Source organism: Camelina sativa, chromosome 14 (genome assembly GCF_030686135.1).
Source record: "Camelina sativa cultivar CO46 ecotype springtype chromosome 14, ASM3068613v1".
In the NCBI taxonomy this organism is placed as follows: domain Eukaryota; kingdom Viridiplantae; phylum Streptophyta; class Magnoliopsida; order Brassicales; family Brassicaceae; genus Camelina; species Camelina sativa.
In genome coordinates, this window is record NC_141893.1 from 29,392,564 (window position 1) to 29,409,254 (window position 16,691).

General features: G+C 37.0%; 4 protein-coding genes across 9 annotated transcripts; 2 read left to right on the forward strand and 2 right to left on the reverse strand.

Moving 5' to 3' along the window:
• The first annotated feature begins 739 nt into the window (after positions 1-739).
• On the forward strand, positions 740-4,807 carry LOC104742529 (QWRF motif-containing protein 2). Its single transcript, XM_010463538.3, has 6 exons — positions 740-2,665; positions 3,019-3,138; positions 3,674-3,790; positions 3,884-3,973; positions 4,126-4,233; positions 4,350-4,807. Exons 1-6 carry the CDS (start codon positions 1,208-1,210, stop codon positions 4,428-4,430), a joined length of 1,974 nt encoding a protein of 657 aa, XP_010461840.1. The 5' UTR covers positions 740-1,207; the 3' UTR covers positions 4,431-4,807.
• An 81-nt stretch (positions 4,808-4,888) lies between these two features.
• LOC104744002 (uncharacterized) lies at positions 4,889-8,238 on the reverse strand. The gene is made up of 2 exons (XM_087486264.1): positions 6,786-8,238; positions 4,889-6,162 (listed from the first exon to the last, which is right to left on the reverse strand). Exons 1-2 carry the CDS (start codon positions 8,172-8,174, stop codon positions 5,014-5,016), a joined length of 2,538 nt encoding a protein of 845 aa, XP_087342390.1. The 5' UTR covers positions 8,175-8,238; the 3' UTR covers positions 4,889-5,013.
• Positions 8,239-10,086: 1,848 nt separating this feature from the next.
• LOC104742530 (mitotic checkpoint protein BUB3.2) lies at positions 10,087-12,792 on the forward strand. Its single transcript, XM_010463539.3, has 9 exons — positions 10,087-10,291; positions 10,405-10,535; positions 10,677-10,759; positions 11,042-11,308; positions 11,438-11,513; positions 11,661-11,741; positions 12,077-12,155; positions 12,248-12,348; positions 12,505-12,792. Exons 1-9 carry the CDS (start codon positions 10,178-10,180, stop codon positions 12,590-12,592), a joined length of 1,020 nt encoding a protein of 339 aa, XP_010461841.1. The 5' UTR covers positions 10,087-10,177; the 3' UTR covers positions 12,593-12,792.
• An 86-nt stretch (positions 12,793-12,878) lies between these two features.
• On the reverse strand, positions 12,879-16,233 carry LOC104742531 (telomere repeat-binding factor 1). 6 transcript variants are annotated; one of them, XR_015580618.1, is made up of 8 exons: positions 15,857-16,233; positions 15,270-15,447; positions 14,909-15,144; positions 14,457-14,541; positions 14,214-14,347; positions 13,792-13,875; positions 13,262-13,621; positions 12,879-13,163 (listed from the first exon to the last, which is right to left on the reverse strand). XR_015580618.1 is itself a non-coding variant. In XM_010463541.3 (7 exons), the coding sequence occupies exons 2-7, from the start codon at positions 15,417-15,419 to the stop codon at positions 13,149-13,151; spliced, it is 930 nt and encodes a 309-aa protein (XP_010461843.1). In that variant the 5' UTR covers positions 15,420-15,447; positions 15,857-16,233; the 3' UTR covers positions 12,879-13,148. The 6 variants fall into 6 exon arrangements, 3 of the variants coding, with proteins under 3 accessions (XP_010461843.1, XP_010461844.1, XP_010461845.1); XR_015580619.1 differs by having other exon boundaries at positions 15,811-15,996; XR_015580620.1 differs by having other exon boundaries at positions 15,581-15,907.
• Between the last annotated feature and the right edge of the window lie 458 nt (positions 16,234-16,691).

The window sequence follows — 16,691 nt, forward strand, 5'->3', positions numbered from 1 at the left end:
CTCTTAAGTAAAAGAGAGCCAAAAGTAATCCTCAGTGACAATTCTAAGAAAAGTATCAATTTGAGCACATGCAAATATTCAAATCAACTTTTCGAAAAGCATAAAGAAGATAAATAAAACCCATATTTTCTATAAACGGTTTTTGATGATTAAATTAATCTCAACAACATGATGTATAAATATCAATAAGCAACACATAACGAATTATAAGTGGATTTTTAAAACAACTATACATAGATGGATTTTTTTATTTTTTTATGCCATAAAACAATCACGATAGCTGGAAGAGGAAAAATCTCTACTCAAATTCAAGTTTTATTTTATGAATTATGGTTAAGTTAGCTAATGGTATGTGAGATAACACAGATTTCTGACATTATATACTGAAACTTTTAACAAACTAAAACTTTTTGAGTTCATATAACTATTTTCAGAGAATAGTTTCAATTTTGCATTGGATTCTCCATATGTATAAAAATTATTGATTTATTCATGCGATTACTTCTATATATTTCTACCTAAACACATACAAACATTTCATATTTAAAAAGTTAGTTCATTTTTATTGTTTTTCCTCATTTTCTGTCTATAAGAAAAATATGCAGAAATTAATCATGGTTAGTTTTGTTAAGTGCTTCAAACTTGAAAGGAATTAGAGAGATTTTTTTTTATTAAAAAATAATCATATCCTTACTGTGGGAACTAGAAAGTAGAAAATGCCACAAAAACGATATAGATTAAGAATAAACATCCAAAACCAAACCAAATGATTAATTAGAATTTAAACATATATAGTTTAGGGCAAAACGAAGCTTTTAAAGTTGATGTAAACCTCTGAAAAAGCAAAAAAAATTAATAATATTAAAATAAACATATTACTAAGGAGCTAGAGAAAGCTCTCTCATTCTCATACACAAAAAAAAAAAAAAGAAAAAAGTTTCTCAGGAAACCCCAAATTCACAAACCCCACTTGCAATTTCTCCCCATCTCTCTCTCTCTCTCTCTCGTCTTCTTCGGCTGTGAAGCCAAAAAAAAAAAAAAGCAAATCCCAAAATCCTTCTTCGATTTGTACCCAAAAAAATCTCTGAAATTTTTCAACTTTGGGGTCAGTGTTTTGGGGGAAGAACACACAAATCTCTTGAATGCAATGTGAGGATCACTAAGGAAGAAACAAAAGAAAAAAAGGAATAGTTTTTTTCCGACGAGAATGGTGGCTGCAGCGATTTCAACCACTGACCAAAGAAACCCACCTCGAGATCGACAAGATAAACCTCAACCCGTTACCAACAATGGCGTACAGAGACGACCCAGAGGCAAACAAGTCCCTTCTCGCTACTTATCTCCTTCTCCTTCTCACTCTGCTTCTTCCAACACCACAACCACTACCACATCCTCTTCCTCCTCTTCTTCTTCCTCTGCGGTGCTCAGAACAAGTAAGCGGTACCCATCTCCGTCGCCTTTACTCTCTCGCTCCACCACGAATTCCGCTTCTAACTCCGTCAAAACGCCGTCTTTGTTACCTAAACGGTCTCAATCCGTGGACCGTCGTCGACCTTCTCCGGCTCCGGTCGCTGTAGGTAGTGAAATGTCGGCGGCTACGAAGATGCTCATCACTTCCACTAGGAGTTTGTCTGTTTCGTTTCAAGGTGAAGCCTTTTCTCTTCCGATTAGTAAAAAGAAAGAGACTACTTCCACGCCTGTTTCTCACCGGAAGCCTACTCCGGAGCGGCGGAGATCGACGCCGGTTCGAGATCAGAGAGAGAACTCGAAGCCTGTGGACCAGCAACGGTGGCCTGGAGCTTCTAGGAGAGGGGATTCTGAATCTGTTGTGCCGAATTCGCTTTCTAGAAGCTTAGATTGTGGCAGTGATAGAGGAAAGCTTGGATCTGGGTTTGTTGGGAGGTCAATGTTGCATAATTCTATGATTGATGACAGCCCTAGGGTTTCTGTTAATGAGAGGTTGAGTTTAGATTTGGGAGGTAGGGATGAATATTTGGAAACTGGAGATGATAGCCAGAGAAGACCTAGCAATGGTCTGACGTCTAGTGTCTCCTGCGACTTCACTGCTTCTGATACTGATAGTGTTTCTTCTGGTAGCACTAATGGTGTTCAGGAATGTGGCTCTGGTGTCAATGGGGAAATCTCTAAATCGAAGAGCTTGCCTCGCAATATTATGGCTTCTGCTAGGTTCTGGCAAGAGACTAATAGCCGGTTAAGGCGGTTGCAGGATCCTGGTTCCCCTTTATCCTCTAGTCCGGGTTTGAAAGCCAGTAGTATATCATCAAAATTTGGTCTTTCGAAACGGTTTTCTAGTGATGCTGTTCCTTTATCATCTCCTCGTGGTATGGCTTCCCCTATAAGAGGTTCTGCTATTCGCTCTGCCTCACCAAGTAAGCTCTGGGCGACAACTACATCATCTCCAGCTAGGGCACTTTCTAGTCCTTCTCGAGTGAGAAATGGAGTTTCTGATCAAATGAACGCTTATAACCGCAACAACACGCCTTCAATTCTCAGTTTCTCTGCTGACATTAGGAGAGGGAAAATTGGGGAAGATCGTGTTATGGATGCACATTTGTTGAGGCTTCTATATAACCGATACCTACAGTGGCGGTTTGTCAATGCGAGGGCAGACTCTACTGTTATGGTGCAAAGATTGAATGCAGAGGTATGGCTTAGTTCTGAGTTTCTCATTTCCTTTTGTGGTGAATAACTTGACTGTTATGGATTTGTGCCCCTTCTGGGATGTAAATACTTTTAGCCAATGCAGCAGATTTAGAAAAGGTATGATTTGTTCAGCTCTATGTAGGATCTTGGTGCTACAAGTGAGCTTTTATGGAAACACATCATTTAGGCTCCTTAGTGCCATCATTCCAGATATTATATGACAATTTGAAGATTAACCATGAGTTTTTTAATATTTCAAGAACATGGTTTTACTTATAACTAAGTCTTTATTTCTAGCGGTTTCTGTCGTAATACAAAGTGTAAATTTCCTCTCTTGCTTTTTCTCTTTGCTAGAAAAACCTGTGGAATGCATGGGTATCAATCTCGGAACTGCGGCACAGTGTCACTTTAAAACGAATCAAGTTGCTTTTGCTAAGGCAGAAATTGAAACTGGCTTCTATTCTGAGGGGACAGGTAAGAATTTGATCTCTTTTAAGTTCTTGCGATTTCTTACTTTAAAGGGCCAATGTCCCAATTAAGACGTTTCTTTTTTTTCTTCTATTTTTGAGAAATAAGACAGTTATTCTATGGAATTTAGCTTAGGGATTCCTTCTTTCCGTAAGAAGAATATAAAGTTTTGGATATAACTCAATTATGTAGAATGGTATCTGTCCTGTAACGTGTTTAGCAAATAAATTTGGACTCTAATTAACTATTTATGTATGGTAGGTAGATTTTTATATCTACCTTTAGAAGTTGGTATACTTAGATCTACGTTTAGAAGTTGGTATACTTACTTGCTTAGAATCATCCCACAATACAGTATTTTGAATCTTTGACAAGGAATCATCATAAGAAACATGAGATTTTATTTATTTTTGAAATGAAAACTGTAGTAATAGTAAATCCCTACAGGAGAGGCAGATAATAGAATATAAAGAGATTATGTATGTTGTTTTTTTTGTATTAGTAAATACTAAACGTGTTTGCTGTGTTTATTTAAATGTAGATGGGTTTTCTAGAAGAATGGTCTCTTCTGGATAGAGATCATTCAAGTTCTTTGTCAGGAGCAACCGAATCCTTGAAAGCCAGCACGCTTCGTCTACCAATAGTTGGGAAAACCGTGGTTAGTAATTTTGGGTTATAAACCTTGATATGATTGCTTAATCTAAAAACTTCAGGGTTTTAAAAAAATTAATATGTTCCTTGAACTGTTTAGGTTGATATCCAAGACCTCAAGCATGCTGTTAGTTCAGCTGTCGATGTAATGCAAGCTATGTCATCTTCCATATTCTCACTGACGTTGAAGGTACAATAAATTCTCTGTCTCTCTCAGGTTTTTCGAAGTTAAAACACATCTTTTGAGTCTATTGAACCTTTTGGGTCTGAAGTGTTACCTATCTTGAGTTATTCTGTCACAACCCTTGTTTTTATGGTTTAAACTCATCTATGCCCGTTTAGGTGGATGAGATGAATTCTGTAATGGTCGAAACTGTGAATGTAACTGCTAAGGAAAAGGTTTTGCTTGAAAGATGTCAAGGTTGCTTATCAAGAGTAGCAGCTATGCAGGTAAAGGGTCTTTATCTTCATTTCTCTTTGTAATTGGTTTCTTGTTTCGGGTTTAGATTACTTTGCGATGTCTCCACTCATTTCTGACATCGCTTTGGTGTAAACGCAATAACCAGGTTACGGATTGTAGCATGAAAACGCACGTAATACAACTAAGTCGGATACCAATCACAAGCAGCTTGACTTCACAACTGTAGAAAAACTGATATTCCTCAAGAGAACAGATTTGTTCTTTTTGACTACACTACTCACCAAGAACAGAGTTGCTAACACGGGCCATTTCCTTCCACGAATCCCGACCTTATCGTTTTCAAACCAAGATCAAGGTGACATTCGCGGATTATCATCTCTCCCTTTCTTGCTCTTTTAGTTCTACGTTTGTTTTTTTTCTTGTAAGATTTCAGGTAATTCCTCTAAAAGTAAGTAAGCTTAGTTTTTGTATACAGAAGTTTTTCTAATGGTTCTTTGGCTTGTGTACATATAAAGATGTAGTAATGTATGATCTGATGAATTACTGATTGTCTTTCTAGACTTGTTGGCGTTCTTTCATATTAAGATGTCTTGTCATTTACTCGTTTCTAGTTGTTAAAAAGAGGACACTCTCACCTCAACTCTAATTGTTCCTTTTGCTTTTGTGGGGAACCTCCAAAAAAAATTTACAACACTTGTAAGAGTTCAAAGCTGTCCCACATCAGGGGTATGAGATAACATAAAGTAACCTAGTCCAGAATTTTATGGAAGAACAGAAAAAAAAAATCTAATCTAGAATTTGTAAACAGTTCAAAAAAAGTTAAAAAACTGAATCCTGTTAGCATTGGTACTTCCTTCTTCTTGTCGAAGCTCGTTTGCACTCTCAACGTCTCCTGGCGACAGCACTCTGTTCGTATCTATCAGTCCCTCTAGGCTCTGCTTTGGGTCAGGTACATGTGTTACAACACCAACATTACCTCCAGGACTCAACTTGTCTCCTTGGGAAACGGCTTCCACGTCCATGCTGTCTTTGTTACCTCCGAGAGCGCCTTCGTAATGAAGGCGTTTGTGTCCACCGAGAGATTGTCCAGTGGGAAACACTCTATGACAAATAGAACACTTGTGGATTTTACCAGATGGTGCCAACAACTTTTGCCTCGTTTTTTCTCCACCGTCAACAAGAAGCGGCTTAATCCTGTGGCCAGCCTTGTGACCACCTAAAGCTTGGAATGTAGAGAACTCTTTTCCACAGACACTGCACTTGTACGCATCAGACTTGTGCAGCATCTGCCGTTTCGGCTTCCGTAGGGGTTGCGTTTGAGGTTGTGTTTGTGAATCCCGTTTGTGAAAGAGAGCAGCGATTTCATCTTCAGACAGAGAAGAAGAGGAAGAAGGATCTTTAACATCATCATCATCAGAAGAAGAAGAAGAACGCTTTTGCCCTCGTCTTGATCGCTCAATATTTTCCACCAAAAGCTCAAGGAAAGCATCGTTGTTAGCAAACCCTCCTTGTCTTTCTTCTTCTCGCGGGTTAGTTTCCAAGAAGGATGAACTCTGTTCCGAGAAACAATCTTCATCATCACCAAAACGCTGTCTTTGAGACCGCTCGCTACTTTCCAAACCCGTCTCACTCGAAACGCCGTCGTAACCACACCCTTGTTCTTCTCCTCCTACTCCTTCTAAGAATCTGTGTTCTATCGCTCTGCGTTCCGAATTCGGATCTTGATCACGAGTTGCAGAACAATTACGTTCGATCGTTTCCAAAAAGCTCTCAACGAAAACATCGTCTTCGACTGGTAAACCGTCTTTGTTTTCTTGCATCCAAAGTTCTACTTCTTTCTTCAGATCGGCCACAGACATCGACGGAGAAACTTGATTCGCCTTCGTTAAGATCTGTTTCAAGTGCGTTGAGATAGCCATACCTCTTCTCTTCCGATATCGATCAGATAAAAAAAAACCCTACTTTTTTTCCTTGGTGACTACGAAAAACTTGGGAGACTTTTGTAAACAAACCAGAGTTATAGAATTGAGTACTGCTGACTGTTTCCTTGACGGATCACTCATATATATACTAGTTTTATAGTCGGTTAGGTTTTGTTGCTGGAGGTCTCAGAATATCTTTAGGTGTAAGTTCGATTTCTATTTCTTGACTGGAGTAGTTTTCCTAAATTACATAAAAGTTTAGTTATTATTTTACTTTTTTTTTGTTTTCTTTTCCTTTTTCTCCCTACTGACTTTTCCCTTTTTTTTTTTTTTATCAAGTACAAACTTTGTATCGATTGCTTTCTGGCGTTACAGTTTAACATACTCTGTTTTTAAGCATTAACTCTTTTAAAGTTCTAATTTTTTAAAGATTTCTTTAATCTAAAAGGCCCCAATTAAGTTTCTGTGTGTTCTGGAAGATGTAGCAAACTCAAATGTACTCAACACAGAATCTTGGTTAGTTAAACTACATTAATATGGATTTGTTTAATAAACCGGATGAATGAACATGTGCAAAAATCATAAACAACAAAGTAAGAAGCCTTAATCCTAATAATAGAATTGAAATAAAAACATTTCTTGACAAGGCTTTAGTTCGCTAACATGATTGCACTATCAACTTCCTCGACATCTCTGACTCCAGATTCATCAAACTCCGGTGACGGCAGGCTATTAAGATCTATCAATCTCCTTTGGCTCTGCTCTGGTTCCGACACATTTGTTACACCACTCCCATTACAACTAGGACTCCACTTGTTTTCTCCAACAACAACCTCCCCATCCTGACTACGTTTCTGACCCCCGAGTAGGCCATTACTTTCCCCGAGACTTAGCTCTAGATTCACCAAATTTTTTGCAACACTCGCATCACTGAGACTCCACTTGTCTACACAGGGAACAAACTCGTCCTGTCTGCGTTTGTGACCACTGAGAAGAACGTTTTCACTAACACTTAAACTCAGTTCTGGATCCAACACTTTTGTAACAAGGCTCCCATTACTATTGGGACTCAACTTGTGAACAACCTCGTCCTGATTACGTTTGTAATTACCACTGAGAAGAACGTTGTCACTAACACTTAAACTCTGTTCTGGATCCAACACTTTTGTTACAAGGCTCCCATTACTATCGGGACTCAACTTTTGACCGCCGAGAACGCCTTCGTAGTGACGTCGTTTGTGTCCACCTAGTGCTTGTCCCGTCGGAAACACAACATGACATATAGAACACTTGTGGATCTTCCCAGAAGGGGCCAACATCTTTGTCCGCGTTTTATCTCCAGCGTCTGCTCCTGCGTTTTCAAGAAGCGGTTGTGGCTGCTTAACCTTGTGGCTAGCCTTGTGACCGCCTAATGCTTGATACGTAGTAAAACCTTTTCCACATACTGAACACTCGAACAGATCAGACTTCACAGGCGTCTGTTGTTGAGTTGTATGAGTCTGCGTTTGCGTCTGCGTCTGCGTTTGCGTCTGCGTGTGCGTTTGCGGTTGAGGTATTAGGGTTTGTGTTTTCGATTGCCGATTATCACGGGAAAACTGGATGAGAGTGAGAGCAGCGATGTCATCTACAGACGGAGAACAAGAAGAAGGATCTTGATCTTCACCGAAACGCTGTCGTTTTAATCGTAAACTATCAAACCACGGCTTATAGAAAACTGCATCGCTTGTAAACCCTTCTTCTTCGATTCCGTGTTTCACCGTATCAGAAGAGTTGTCACTAGTAGAACGCTGTCGTATCGTCAATTGTTTAAACCTAGGAGACTCAACGAAAACGGCGTCGTCTTCCTTCTCTCGACGGAGTTTAAAGCGTATGCGTTTCCAAGAAGGATCTTCTTGGCCGTCATCATTACCAGGAAGAGAAGAATACTTTCGCTTTGGTCGTTCGTAACTTGTCAAATCGTCTTGATTGAGTGGCTGTAAGAATCTGTGTTTCAGAGAGGTGAGTTTTCTCAACGGCGGACACTGATCGAGCGTTGTTTTAAGATCCATACTTCTCCGATACGTTTCACAAGTTTTTCTTCTTTTTTGATTAAAAACCCTAAGAAACTTTGGAGTGATTAACAAAAAAGAAAGATAATGTTTTATGTGTCTGTGTGGACACATATATACTATTAGTTTTACTTTTTAAGTCGGTAAACTCTTTGTTCAGTGTTGTGATAGCAATTGAAATAGGGGTTATTAGTAAAAAAGGAAAAATATAATCCCGGGATATTCTCCATTAGCTTAATCTCTAATCTTTTTAGTGTAAAATCCAGTATTTAGAGAAAAGGAAAAGTAAAAAAAGAAAAGTAAAATTTTTAAAATTTCCATATAGTGAGAGTGAGAAAGAAAAAAAACGACACTTGTTAAGAAGAGGTTAAGTTAACCCTAATAAAACCTACTTATTAGGTTAAATGCTATTCACTGCCAAAAAAAAAAAACTTATATATTATCTGTGGGGCATTGAATCAGACGCGTACACGTCTCATTGGTTTATCTTTTCTTTAATTAAGTATCATATTTTTCCTCCTAATCATTAATATTATTTCCTGTAAAATTCATTAATTGATAAACTTCAATTTTATCAAAAAAAATATATATATCTATCAATTACATACATTAATACATAATGGAAAAGGAGCCAAGGTAAATTTTTTTTCTTTCTTAACAAACAACATTACCATTTTGTTTAAAAAGAAGAAGATTCTTTGTAGGTGTGGGACTGTGGGTGTTGTGGCGTGGCGTCGTTCCTTGGACAAATGGCAAATTCTCTACCATTCGTTCGGAGATATATCTTACTAGTGAAATAAGCAAAGTAGAAGAAGACTAGTAGTAGTACTAGTACACCCTATTTTAGAAATCGTTAGGCGGTAGTCGAGCGGTCGTGATGGGCATAGCGCTTAGCAAGAAAATCATAGATTAAACGGGGATTAATCAAGGACTAGTTTTTTGGGTTATTTTATTAAATTAATAGTAAATTAAAACTATATAGTATTAAATATATGAATAATTATGTTTATGTGAAAAGAAAAATACCAAATAAAATATAAAACTATAGTATTGTATTTAAAATTACGGTAAAAACATAAAAACATATTTTAATAAAAAAAGTATGATTTTAATTAAAAGTTTGTACATTAGTTATTGTAAAACATCATAAACACTTCATTTAAATGTCTAAATAACAAAAAATATATATATATATATGATTTATATTTGGTTCCAAAAATAATCGGTATATACAAAATTATGCAGGAATTAATCGGATTAGATGGTATAATCGGATAATCGATGCTAGGCAGGAATTAGTTATTAATCAAGGCGGAGAGGACGGATCTAGCGATTTTACGAACCGTAATGGGTGCTAGGCGGGAATTTTTAAAATAAGAAAAATCTGGTATAAGTTTTGCCTAATCATGTACTAGATAAAACCTTATTCCATGGTATTTACATGAGATTGCTCTTTCTTACTCTTATAATACCGACGTGTTTCTGTAGACTTGATGTGGCCAGATTAGGCTATCTCTGACATATGTCATTAGGTCAGATCATCAAACACATTCACATCATCCAAGAGAATTCACTTTTAGTCAATACAATTCGTTTTGTTTCTTGAAACAATTTCTAAAGTAAATAATCATTATTTCACAATTCCAATGTATTATTAGTTTATAAAATTCATGAACAGTTTATAATAACAAAAATACGCAGAAATGTTCGCGTGTATTCGAGAGACTGAACGTAGCCTGTTTGAACGCCCATTAGAGTGCAGTAAATGGGCCTAATTCGTAGCAACTGTGTATTGATCAGATTTAAATCAATATAAGTATATTTTGAGAAAAAAAAAAAAGAGTGCAGTAAATGGGCCTAATTCATAGCCCAACAAAAAACTGTATAGATCATAGATTTAATTTGGGAAAGAATTTGAAATTCAAACAGATCATTTTCTTCAAATCTCTCCTTCCCTCTCCCTCTGTCTATAGCATAAACCCTAAAAATTCGTGTTCTTGAGGATGACTATGATGCCGGCCATTGGTCGCGAGCTCTCGAATCCGCCGTCGGATGGGATTTCTAATCTTCGATTTTCTAATAGCAGCGATTATTTACTAGTCTCTTCATGGGATAAGGTTAGTCTAAAATCCCTAATCTCTCTTCTCTGAAACATTAAACTTATTTACTCTTTGGAACTCTGATCTGATTTTAATCTGATTCTTTGATTTTTGTTACTTTTGATTCGCAGAGTGTAAGATTGTATGATGCGAACGCTGATTTGCTGAGAGGGGAGTTCAAACATGGTGGAGCGGTACTCGATTGCTGCTTCCATGATGATTCTTCTGGATTCAGTGTTTGCGCCGATTCTAAAGTTAGAAGGTATGTTTAATTTGTTCTCTTACTATTTTAATTGAGAAATAGTGAAACTGCTGATGTAGAGAGAGAGAGAGAGAGTACAATCGTGTTTAGGAAATGTTTTGTGGATTTTTAAATAATTGGGTTTCTCTTATTATACTTCAGAATTGACTTTAATGCTGGCAAAGAGGACGTCTTGGGGACGCATGATAAGCCAGTGCGATGTGTTGAGTATTCTTATGCTGCAGGTTGGTTAAGTGGTCATGATGTTCTTGATGATTAAGTGAACTCTTACCATGTTGATACTTAGATGCTTTTGATAGCTAGATAAAAAATTAGTTCTGTTAATTTGTTAATGTTGATGAAATTTGTTAAGAGTGGCTATTTTAGTGCATTTGTTTGAGGGCATATATATTCTTCAACGGTATTGCAACTTTATTTGGAACTCAGAATCCTTTTTAGCATGTTGTTGTTCTTTCTAATCATCCTATAGCATTACTTGAACACCTTTTTTTACGTGATGTTCATAGGGCAAGTAATCACTGGAAGTTGGGATAAAACGATTAAATGTTGGGATCCAAGAGGTGCAAGTGGGATGGAGCGCACACAGATCGGTACATATCAGCAACCTGAGCGTGTTAACTCTCTTTCTCTAGTTGGAAATCGATTGGTAGTGGCAACAGCAGGAAGGCATGTCAACATTTATGATCTCAGAAATTTGTCCCAGCCTGAGCAGAGAAGAGAGTCCTCTCTTAAATACCAGACAAGATGTGTTCGTTGTTATCCCAGTGGATCAGGTTAAATGGCTGATATTTCCCATTCTGTGATTTTTTTCCAACAGTCAAATTTGCTTTTGTTCTGTGCCAAGTATACTCAGTAGCCTTGATTTCTTCTTACACACTTTTGTTTTCAATAATATTCTACAGGATATGCTCTTAGCTCTGTTGAAGGGAGGGTTTCAATGGAGTTTTTTGATCTATCAGAGGCTGCTCAAGCTAAAAAGTATGTCCCTAATGTGTCTCCTCTTACATCTTTTTGACGAACTATGGTAGTCTATGACTTCTTGTTTGTTTGCTGATCTTTTTTCTGGTAGATATGGCTTTTACATATATCTTTATTAATCTCATTAACTGTATTTGAATATGTCAGATATGCTTTCAAATGTCACCGGAAATCAGAGGATGGTAGGGACATTGTCTACCCTGTAAATGCGATTGCTTTCCATCCGATGTAAGTCTTTATCTTAACAAGAAACCTGATTGTTTCCTTTCGGCATTTTGATTGCATCAGTTAGTTTTTTCACAGAAGTGGGCCTTAAGTTACAGTTTATTAGATAAAGAGCAGAACTTGTTAGTTTGAATGGAGAAGATGAAAATCTAGTGGAGAATATATGGATTTTTAGGGCTAGTTCAGAGTATTGTGAATGCTACTAGTTCATTTGAGAACAAATTCTGTAAAAGTATGTTCTGGGATACTACATATGTAGAAAATTTGAAACTTCAAGTTATCTGTCCCGATCGCCCAACTCTATCGCTTCTAATAACCTGAGGGTTTATAAATTGTAGTTATGGCACTTTTGCTTCCGGAGGTTGTGATGGTTTCGTCAACATTTGGGATGGTAACAACAAGAAGAGGCTATATCAGGTTTAGCAATCACAAGAGCTTTTGATATTTGTATCTTTCAATGTTTTATGGTTAGTGAGACACAGCATCAATTTGCTACTTTTTGTTTGCAGTACTCTAAGTATCCAACAAGTATTGCGGCGCTTTCATTCAGCCGAGATGGTGGATTACTGGCTGTTGCTTCTAGTTACACGTTTGAAGAGGGAGACAAACCGTAAGAATTTCACTCTTTAATCTTTTGTCGTCATAAAACCTTAAAGTTTTTGAATTCCTTGCCTTTAGACTTACGGATAGCATTTTCGAGATATTATTGTGTTTGCTTTTGGATTGATCTCGCTTTTAACTGATACTGAGTGTTGTGCTTTTGCAGGCATGAACCAGACACAATCTTTGTTCGAAGTGTTAATGAAATCGAAGTGAAACCGAAACCCAAAGTATACCCTAATCGTGCGGTATAGTCAGGAACAATGGAATGAGCAGAGTAAGTCGACTTGTGTGTGGTATTGTTGCTACTGTGGTTGCCCAAAGAAGGTTGTAGCACTTTATAGTGAGTTGAAAGATCTTATATTGGCTGTAAAGTAAAGTGTGACCATTACAATGGCTTTAGTAACTGAGATTGTGTTCCTTTGGTTTTGAGTAAAGTCCAATTACTCTCTGATTTGCCTCCAATCTCCTTTTGCTTTTTTTTTGGGGTTTTGTGTATTGGTTTAGAAGTTATAACTAAGTTGTAATTCACAATGGACGTAAGAGCAAAAATATAATTGGACTTGGAAAAGATCCTCTGATATGTACATGAAGATTCCTAAAACTTAATTGGAAATTTGAAAAGTTTACAAATCCAAACAGAGGAGGGATACAAAAGTGAGTAAACTGTGAAGAAACAAGGAACGGACACATACATACTACTAATTGCTTACTACTACTAAAAAGACTTCCCAAGACGAGAGGATCATCAACATAAACACAAGGCCACTCTCTTCACCTTTAGCTTCTTCTTCTTCGTTTTCCATCATCTCAAGCACGGATCATCTGTCGAATCACATTTTCAATACAAGCATTTTTTGATTTGCAAAGTATTTCTCTGTCATAGATTTCATATGTTGAAATAAAAGAAGGTGATTATTTACCACTTTGCAGTTGTTTCTTCCTTTCAATGTCTTTGAAGCTTCTTCAGCGAAAGCTTGGGCTGCTTCTGCTTCCGCTTCTGCTACCTCTGCTTCCTTTGCAGCTTCCTCAGCCTCTGCCATGGCAGCTTCTGCCTCTGCAACTGCCTGTGCTGCAACTGCTGCTGCCTCATGTACGTTCATACTCTTCATTCTGGCTAACTCTGCATCAACCTGTGACCTTGTCTGAAAAGTCGTTTCATCTCTGTCTGTTTTGGGTGAATGCAGAGAAGACGTCCTCTGCCTTCCTGTAAACATCCCTGGACCTTTTTTCTTGTGGGAAGACAACGGAGTGGAGTTTGGAATTCTATACCTGCGCTTAACCTGTAAAAGGACCCGGATCAATAGAACTGTTCTACTAACAACTATAAAGCAAGCATACTACTGTTCAAAAGACAAAAACAAAAAGTCATACATACTATTCAATAGACCAAAAATATATGCCATGATCCTGCAATGCAGCAAATGCATTAGATAAATGTATTAGATTTTACCTTCACAAGTTTACCGCAAGCTGTCAAGTACTTCAGCTTGGTAGACAACAACCGTTTGAAGTCTGGTGGAGCATGATATTGATCCTATACACAAGGGAATAAAAGGAACATGGGTACAGTTAATTCTCTAAATCAGTCTTTTACAAGGAACTAAAACAAAGATCAGTGTATATGGAGAGTTCAATTTTCCCATGCTTTAATCAAATAATTAGATAAACAAAGTAATGCCCAACATGTTTCTGAAATAAATACAAAATCTAGTCTTATGATATCCCAATATATATCTAGACATAAGTAGATGCCATCACAATAATTCTAGTAATTACAGAAGGATTCCTAGACATTTCAGCTTAATATGAGTCAGTATATTCAATGCACATTCGTCTATCCAGGAGTGGAGAAGATAAAGATGTAGCCATTGCCTTTCAGTAACACTGATCCCATGCATTGCTTATATTGAAGAATATATTCTATTGACACAACCAACGGCTACACTTTGGTTTTCATCCGCAATGACTTCACAATTGCTAGTTGTCGACAACATATCATCAACCCACTGAGGATCATCAAATTGAAATGTAGGACGATGCGATTTAACTGCAAGGAACAATTTAACGATACATATTTTCTATGAGAAAATAAGATGCAAGAATGAGAAAGAATACCTCAATGTAAGCACCAATTGTTGTTTTATTGCAGCCACCAGGCTCCTTCATGGTCGCTATTGCTTCCATTATAAGGCTGTCCAACCTGCAACGTTTTTAAAAAGTTACAATTTGTGTGTACAATAGATTCAAATGATACAAACATCAACATAAGTGGGACTTTACACAATAAGATGGAGCAAACAGCTCGCATGCTAACGGTAAAAAGCTGAAAGAGGAGGATAAAGGTACTAAACCAGTGAAGACAATTTAAACAGAGGTTAGAGTAGGTGTGAAAACAAACCTATATCACATAAATGTGATGCAACACTTATCGACTTCACAGAAGAAAAAGAAAAAGTGACGGCAAACCATACATTTTAAGATTTATCCAACGTCAGAAATACCACCCGGAGATAAGCAACAAAGCAACTACTCTTCAATACAGGAAACAAAATAGACATATTTCTAACCTTACATTAGGTCTCCTTGGAGCAGGAGTAGAAGAAACTTGCACTTGCAGTGCAGAGGAGCCAGTAGTTGAATAATGCTTTGCATCCACCATTTCTTCATCACTTTGCAAAGAAGGGGTTAGGGCTAGTGAGTTCTCTTCCTGTCTAGGAAGGGAGAGCGTCCTTTTAACTGCTAACCTAGATTTTTCGCGCGATCCCCATCCATTGGCCATGACACTCATGTTTCTCCATTTGTCCTGTCCCCCCAATACAAATAAACAAACCAAACCCAAATCAGATAAAGACACATACACAAATCAAAAAAAAAACACACAGCAGCATCGTGGAGTTGAAACAAAGGAGGATAAGAAACAATCATGACCTTAAGATCTACATTGGAACGCAGGTACAAGACTCCGCTAAATTCAGGATCTTTGAGAATTGTGCGCCATTTACCAGGTCCATGCTTTATAACGCCAGACTTTAAAGCTGATTCTTCTTCTTGTGTCCATTTCTGCTTAGGAGCACCCATCCCGGTTTCTAAATGCAACTACGCGATTCTGCAACAAAATCCATATGTCACGAAACCAAAAATTGCTACCATAAAAAAATGGTTTCTTCAATTGTAAACCCACAATCCATTCTCTTTACACAACCACAACTAATAAATTAAGACTCCAAAAGCAGATTCACCTAGTCTCAGTAAAACCCTAATCCTTTGTTCCTTGGAAACCCTAACAGGTAGATATCAAACTAAACCGCATCAGTAATTCAGAAACTACGACGCAATAGCAAACTCCAAAACTTCTTCACATCACTGGAAAGATGCAGAACTCAAACCCTAGAAAAAAAATTCCTAACTTTGAGAATGGAAACCTAATCTCATGCCCAACAATCGAGAAACAAGAAACAGATGAATTCACCAGAAAGATGAGATTTTTATCAGAAAGAATCGATCTTCGACAATACCAATTTCGATTTTTTTTTTTAATCTCTGGATTCAGATTTCGAGACGCTTCCGTTCTTTCTCCTGAGAAGCAGAAGAAAAAATAGTTAGGGTTAATTGCGAGTGTGCTGCAATTAACGGACCTCCGTCAATTCTGATGGGGGCAAACCGCTTAGACCACCAATTAAGCTTTAAAACGCGTTTTTTAAACGGCCTTTTAAACACGTTTCCTTTTTAAAATATTATACTAATTAATATTTTCTTCTTAAGTAGTATTATTGTTTTGATTAATCATGAAATTTTACTCATCCAAAACCAAAAGTAAAATTTTAGTTTTACATGAACAGTTTGGTTTATTTGTTACAAAATTTTAGTTTTGATTATAAGAAATAAAAAAAAGCTGAGGAGTTAGACGTAATCTGAACATACAATACAAACCTTTGAATTGATATAGATGTAATTTAAAAAAAAAAGTGTGTGGTGGAGGAGGTAGTTACGATTATTTCTTCCAAAAATGCTATTTTCCCATTTTTTCCATAGTATTCCTTGAAAAAATTATCTTTTTGAGAGTTGAGACTAGCACTGATTCAAAAAAACTTATGGTGGAGGTAGTTGTGATAATTTTTCTTTTCAAAATGTTATTTCAGTTTATCGATAATTGGCCCAGAAAAGTTGAAATTGTAAACAAAATAAAAATGTGCAATCAATTCCATACAAAACAATTAGCACTGCCTTTTTATTGTAAGAACTTAAAAAACTCTGGTAAAGTGATGAGCCCACAGAAATTTATGATGTGAATATATATGTACTAGGTATAATAATTTCAAGTAACAATTGCAACAAAATTCATAAAAAAAT